We start from the raw sequence: 7,064 nt of genomic DNA, 5'->3' as shown, positions 1-7,064 counted from the left end.
TAATCAGTTTCAGGCGCTAGACACAGTAACCCTTCATAAGTGGTGGCTATTGTTAATCTTTGCTTACTTGTGCCAGGAGCTACAGAGCTGATCTCCGCCTTCTGAGGCAGTCAGGTTGAGAGAGAGAGAGAGAGACACACACACACACCACACACTGGAATAAATGAAATGAACCTGCTTCACACACACACACACACACACACACACACACACACACACACACACTGGAATAAATGAAATGAACCTGCTTGACACACACACACACACACACACACACACACACACTGGAATAAATGAAATGAACCTGCTTGACACACACACACACACACACACACACACACACACACTGGAATAAATGAAATGAACCTGCTGGTGATTGATCCCTAAAGCCAGCAACCCTGTGCTTGGGGGAGGGCCTCTCCCACCCCCAAATATGTCCCATTGTCAGGTCTTTATGTGACACTTTAACATTTTTTAATCACTTTCACCCGCACCTTTGATCCTGTGATGAGGGGAGATAGGAACTGATATCTGTGCCCATATTTACAGATGAGGAAACAGGCTCAGGGAGCACAAATGACTTGCCCAAGTTGTCTTGTCACCAACAAAACTCAGGCCCCAGTTACACTCTCAAAGCATGGCCTTACTCCCCACCCCACTCCCAGCCCTGAAAGACCCTGGCCCTCGTTTCCTAAGTAGGGCAAAGGGAGGCTGGTCAGGGTCTCCTCCCAGCCTCCCAGCCTCCCAGCCTCCCAACCTCCCTGCCTCCCTGCCTCCCTGCCTCGCTCTTCCTTGAGACCAGTGCAAATTCCCTGGCCTTTGAGAAGAGAAGGAAGAGGCGTCCGTTTTCCAGGCCATAGAACTTTCTTAGAGTGTCTAAGATTAGGTCAGTGTTGGGAATTGTGGACTCCAGCCCTTATTTAGCCATCATTGTTCTGGGACGCCCCTCTTACTCTAGGCCTCAATTTGCCCATCCTAAACATGGGGGAATGGTGATTCTTGCTTATCCATAATGCTGTGAGGAGCTCTTATCTTAATAATGAAAAAGATAATAAAACTCATAAAATGTTTGGCGATCGATGGCAAAAAAAAAATGCATCTGAATGGAAAGGTCACTGGTGCACATGAGTATTGGGTGCTTACAGCCCCAAGAAAGTAGGCAGATGCCAGCTGGAGTGGGCTGCTCCCCTTCTTTTGATAGAGCATTGGCTGCTACTCTTCACTTTTCTCTTGACTTCCCTCCTTTAGGAGCCTGCAGGGAACTTGTAAAAGGGAAGGAAGGCCCAGGCCTGGAGGGATAGGACCTTGCCTAGTTGGGGATAGGATAAAACAGAGTCCTTAGGGCTTCAGAAATGATGGGAGTCGATAACACCTTGCTCAAGTGGGGGGAGTGCTAGGAACAGCAAGCCAGTGCCATGTAGACGCTGATCCCACTAACACACTCTTCCGGCATCCCATCTCCAACCACTCCAGGGCTCCAGCTCTGTCTTTTTATTTCCCCAGCTTTTCTCAGGAACGGTTGGCTCACATGGCCCTGAAGGGTGTGTCCCAAAGAGCATACTCATGACCTCAGCGGCAGAACACAGCTGAGAAGACTCCACACGGCTAGCAGCAATTGGTCGGCTCAGTTGGACGAGGGCAGGTAGGGGCGGGGGTCTCCAGGGAATGCCAGGGCAGGCATCCTGTTGTAGTAGGCCATGAGGAAGATTCCAGCAGTGCCGCAGACAAAGAGCGAGAGCATGACCAGGAAGCAGACGCGGTCTAGCACTCGGCCCACCAGGAACCACTCCTTGTTCCCCTGAGGGTGAGAGGCAGGGGATGGGATACCAGCGGGGGCACCAAGCTGGAGCCCTGTACCACCCCTGGCCATCCAGCAGGCCTCCGTTCTTCATTTCCTTGAGCCCTTCTCACCTACTTCCAGGCCTCAACCCGGCTTCTTCCACGGGCCCCCGGCCCCACTCCCAGTTCCACTTTTTCCATCCTATTGCCTATAGCATGGCCACCCCACTCATCCTGCCCCATCTCAGGTCCAAGTCCCTCAGCAGGTACTCAAACCCCAACCCCACCCCCGACTGGCTTACACTGTCAAAGTGACTCTGCTGGTAGCGGGCGCAGGCAATGAGGTTGCAGGCTTCCACACAGGCCTGGACGGCTGGGGCGGCCTGCTTCAGGCTGCCACACCACTCCTGGCTCTGCCCTGACTCCGGGCCCTTCTCTGTGGAAGAGAGAGAGTAAGGTTTGGGAGTGGAATGGAGGAGAAACAGTCTGAGAAAGTGGCCTCTCCTTAGAGACCCCAGCCCCTCTCTCCTCAAACTGGACACTTGCCCAACTCTCATCTGCTGTGCCTGGCACCTTGGCCGACAGACCCTTCCCGTCTGAAGTCCCTGGGGAGGGCTGTCCCCAGTGTCACCCCCCCCCCACCAGCCTCACCTAGCTTCTCCAGCGCTGCCCTTACTAGCCCGTCGCGCTGGTGCTGCCGGAAGAGGAGTTCACTGAGGGGCAGGCGGACGGCCACCTCCTCCCCAGCTCTAACGGACCACCCCGTGGAGGAGCCATTCCGTGGGCGGGGGCGGGCGTCCTGCGCAGCCGCCGGGGCCAGCGGGCGAACGTGCATCCGCAACAGCTGGGGCAAGAGCCGCAGGAACACCTGAAGAGGGCATGTCACGGGTGGCTTAGCTTAGCGGCCGGCAGACCTTCCTGCGTGATTGGGCGGCCAGGCCGTGCTTCGGAGCAGGAGGTGGTAGTTGGCACGAGGGGCTCAGGCGCTGGGGGCCCAGAGGCTGCACTTCAGGGGCAGTGGCTTGGCCCCGGCACGGCTTCCCTGTTCTGCGCCGGACACTGAACCTGGGCCCCCAAACTTTCGTGCACGTCGGAATCACCAGGGCACTTGCTGCAAACACAGGTTCCTGGGCCCCACCCCTGGCCCAGGATGCCCGGGGTAGGCTGGGAGTCTGCATTTGTAACAAGGGTCCCAGCTGACTGCTTCAGGTGGGCTGCAGATCACACGGGCACTGGAGCCAGGCCGCCTGGGCAGAATCCTGCTTCCTCCACTTTCCAGCCAGGCGACCTCAAGTAAACAAACTCCTTAACCTTTCTGTGATTCTGTTTCCTCATATGTAAACTGGAGATGATACTAATACCCACTTCATAGGGGACTTACGAAGATTAAATAAGTTAGTACACGTAATACACCTGCCGCGTGGTAAGCGCCTGATGTTATTGTTGATCCAGTGGGGCATGTGCTTCTAGATGCACGGGGGGCAGGTTAGCTGCTGAATGTGGTAGGTGAGGAATAGGCCCAGGGGCAGAGGTGCAGGGGAAGGTGCACGTAAGCGGAAAGGCAGGAGGATGCTGGAGGGGGGCGGGGGCGGGGAGCTTGCCTTGCGGACCCCTCGGGCCATGGAGTGTGTGTGGGGGGACCGCAAAGACACGTTGAGCACGACCACGGCATTGACAACAATCAGGATGGTCACCACCAGGAGGAAGGTCAGGTACCTGCCGGGGTGGGGAAGGCAGGAGGCGGGGCTGGCCCTTCGGCACTCCACCCCAGATGACACCCCCTCCCGTCGCGGCTGATTCCCCCAGATCCCTTGGGGTGATGGGCTGGCGTTGAGGATGATGGGGATGGGGTGGCAGGAGGGCAGTGCCCTGTGTTCCTGAGAAGGGGGGGGAGGAGGTGGGCGCAGGCGTGAGGCCGGCCTTACTTGCTGATGAGTGGTACTGCCTGGGAGGTCTCGGGCACCTTCTTGGCCACAAGGAAGAGGAAGACGGTCTGGGCCAGGAGCACGTTGATGGCGACGGTACACTTCTGACCACCCGCTGCCCGTGACCAAGAGGCCCTCAGAGCGGATCTCAACCTCCCCGCCGTGGGGCACCCCCGCCCCACAAGGCGTCCGTGTCCCCGGCCCCCGGTCGGGGTGCCGTTCTGCCCGTGCGGCTATCCCTTGTGTCGCCGGCCCGGGGCCGGGGCTCCCCTCCCACCGGCGCTAGGTACCCTTGGCAGGAAGGAAGTAGATGAGGATGGCCACAGAGGAGATGAGTACGCAGGGCGCGATGATGTTGATGACGTAGAAGAGGGGCTTGCGCTGGATGAGCAGGTAGAAGACGACCTTTTGGTGGCCGGCCTCCTCGGCTGGTGCCGCCTCATCCAGCAGCATCTTGGCCGGCCGGTGCCGGATGGCCCACTCTCCATTTTCTGTGGGCAGCAGGCTGGGGTGGGCCCAGGGCGGGCGGGCGGGCAGATCCCTGCAGCCCGTGTGACCCAGCTACAGGGCAACCGGCGCGTGCCCAGAGGAGCGCCACCGAGGGATGGGAACAGTGTGGGAGGATGGATGTTTGGTCCCCTCCCGCCCAAACCGGAGGAAGGATCATGGGGAAAATCAGAGGTTTGCTGGGCCTTTAAATATATGTATTTTGTGGTTTACTGTCGTTTTCATGTTGAGTTACACGGGAGGGGGCGTGAGCTCGGCCTGGCCCTGCCCGCACAGCCAGCTCCAGCAGGGCCCTTGGGTGGAGGTTACCTGTGAAGGCCTCGGGGTCTATGAAAATCCACTCGATGGTCTGACCATCTTCCTGGCTCAGCTGCAGATTGATCTCGTTGCTGCTGTAGGTCTGGGACCTGGGAGATGCGGGGGGAAAGAGGATGAACTCGAGTGTGCGTAGACTCACCCATGAGGTCACATAGACCATCACCTGAGGGCAACTGTGGGCAGCTTTGCCTCAAAAAGTGCAGCCAGGAATTTCCGAGTTCTCCACCCAACCCTGGCAGGGGATGGCGCGGGGGCGGGGAGTCAGGCTCTCTGGGGTCTGCGGAAGTCTGAGCGGAAGGAGCAGGAGACTGCAGCTGACTGTACTACTCCCCTCGTGGCGAAAGCCCAGGGCCACCCCGTGCTCCCCGCTTCCACCGTCTCCGGGGCAGGAGGGGCCGATGGTGAGAAGAGAGGAAATATACAGTGTGTACCTCTCGGCTCTGCTTACTGAGGAGGGTCTCAGGAAGACTGCTCCTCTAAAAGCCGGGGACACCCCCTCACAGACCCCCTTTCCCCCGTCAATGGGCGAGGATACTGAGACGGCGCCGTCCCCTCCGCGGGGCTGTAGGGCGTAGCGGCCTCGTGCGGGTGTGCCTGCGGGTCGGCCTGTGTGTGCCTTCTCGCCCACCCATCCCAGCCACCGATGTCCCTCCTCCGGGCACAGGCAGGGAAACTGAGGCAGTGAAGGAGGATGAGCGAGGGGCCCGAGGCTCAGCAGGGAGGGACACGGGCATCTTCAGGCATCTGGGCCTGACACAGACACGGAGGCCCCAGGGAGGTGGAGCCAGGCCCCTGGGTCCCCACCCGACAGGGACCAGGGCCCCTCTTAGAGCGAAATCCCCACCACCCCAGCCAACGGCCTCACTGGAAGATGAGGGAGCAGTTCTGCCAGTCGAAGGGGAAGTAGGTGACCGAGACGGGGCAGGAGGAGCGGAAGATGGCGGGCGGCAGCCAGTAGACGCAGCCGTCGGGAGACACGAGCACGTTGCAGTAGAGGGCCACCTCGAATACGCCGTCCACGCTGCGCACAGGCCAGGCCCCGTGTGGGTGGGGCCCGGGGACGCCAACGCTTCCCAGCCCGCCACACCCCTGGCCGGTCTGCTCCTGGCCTGGGGACCCCTCCTCCCCCGGCCCCCCCGCCGCCCCCCCTCGCCGCCCCCCGTGCGCCAGGCTCCCTCGGCCCAGCTCCTCATCCCTGCCGCTCTCCCCACCTCTCTTCGTCGTTAATGGTCTTGACAGCACCTGACAGCGCTTAAGCTCCCACAGAGTGCCAGAGCCGGAGGGCAGCCCTTCCCACGCCTGTCCCGTGGGCGCCCGCGAGAGAGCTGTCCTCATCCCCACGTTACGGGGACAGCGGCCCAGCCCGGAGGCGGTGGAGCCAGGTCCAGGGTCAGGCGTGCTGGCCCCCGGCCCTACCCTTATAGCCCCCGTGGCCCAGTGCCCGCGGCGTCCCCGGGCTGCACCCTTTGCTCGCCTGCCTCTTTCTCCCGGAGCCCCCTTGTCCCGCTGGGCCCGCCCTGGCGACTGTCTGTCCCGCCCGTGCCACCTCCTCACTTGTTCTCCAGCACGACGTCCGGCCGCCACACCATGCTGGACGGTACCCGCAGCACCCACAGGCCGTCATAGTCACGCGGGTCCCAGCGCAGGCGGTAGTCACACCACTGCTGCAGGGGGAGGGGTTGCCAGGCCCCCCGACCCCCAGGAACCGGGGCCCAGCCCCGGGGGGCAGGAGAGGCGGGGATGGGACGGGAGGGAACCAGGCGGCTGCGAGGGCCCTGGGGCCCCAGGGTGGGCGCCGCTAGAGGAAAAGAGGGCGGCAGGGCGGCTCCTTACCATTTCTATCCAGACGTTGGTGGTGAGGGCCTCCTCTCGCTCATTCTGGGGGCGCAGAACAGAGGGCTAGGTGTTAGTCCCCACAAGACCCCAGCCTCTCGGGCGGCCCCCAAGGGAGTTTTCCAGCTCCCCGGTCTCTCCCCGGCGGGCCCTGCCTGCTCCCGGCTGCTGGAGCCAGCCCCTTCCTCTCCCCCCCCCCGCCCCCCGATCCCAGGGGCAGGTGGGATCCCCTCCCCGCCCCCGTCCTACAGGCCTGTGCTCACCAGGGAGATGAGGTTGGTGAGAGTCAGCTTCAGGCTGACGTTGACCACGTCCGAATCGTGCTTGGCAGGCCTCAGGTGGGGGACGTAGCTGTGCATCAGGTCCCCGAGCAGACGCTCCTCCTGGTTCCGGCCCTGGGCTCCTGCGACAGACAGCGGTGAGCCTGGGTACGGGGGCTTTGGGGCAGAATGCGCGGGAGGCCACGGGAGGCTGTGACACGGGGAAGTAGGGAACCGGGTGTGGGGGACAGGCTCCAGTAGCCCCCGAGACCCTCCATCCCCTGAGGCCTAGGACCCCTGCGCCTGGCCTCTCCAGGCCCCAGACCCCCTGTGTCCACACCCAGGCAGACAGCCAACAGTGGCAGAAGAAGCAGCGGCCTCTGGCCCCCGTGCATGGTGTCACGGCTCTCTGCGGTGACAGGGGTGCGACTGCAGCTCCTCG

General features: G+C 61.6%; 1 protein-coding gene across 1 annotated transcript; it reads right to left on the bottom strand.

Annotated features, from left to right (window-relative positions):
- Positions 1–1,479: 1,479 nt before the first annotated feature.
- On the bottom strand, positions 1,480–7,034 carry CHRNG (cholinergic receptor nicotinic gamma subunit). The gene is made up of 12 exons (XM_059053654.2): positions 6,963–7,034; positions 6,626–6,765; positions 6,363–6,407; positions 6,084–6,193; positions 5,395–5,550; positions 4,521–4,618; positions 3,995–4,195; positions 3,705–3,819; positions 3,381–3,495; positions 2,431–2,647; positions 2,082–2,215; positions 1,480–1,798 (listed from the first exon to the last, which is right to left on the bottom strand). The coding sequence occupies exons 1-12, from the start codon at positions 7,015–7,017 to the stop codon at positions 1,625–1,627; spliced, it is 1,560 nt and encodes a 519-aa protein (XP_058909637.1). The 5' UTR covers positions 7,018–7,034; the 3' UTR covers positions 1,480–1,624.
- Positions 7,035–7,064: the final 30 nt, after the last annotated feature.

The sequence above is a fragment of the Kogia breviceps genome, chromosome 2 (genome assembly GCF_026419965.1).
Source record: "Kogia breviceps isolate mKogBre1 chromosome 2, mKogBre1 haplotype 1, whole genome shotgun sequence".
Classification (NCBI taxonomy): Eukaryota; Metazoa; Chordata; class Mammalia; order Artiodactyla; family Physeteridae; genus Kogia; species Kogia breviceps.
The sequence above is the reverse complement of the archived record's forward strand: the minus strand, read 5'-3'. Positions and strand labels throughout refer to the sequence as shown.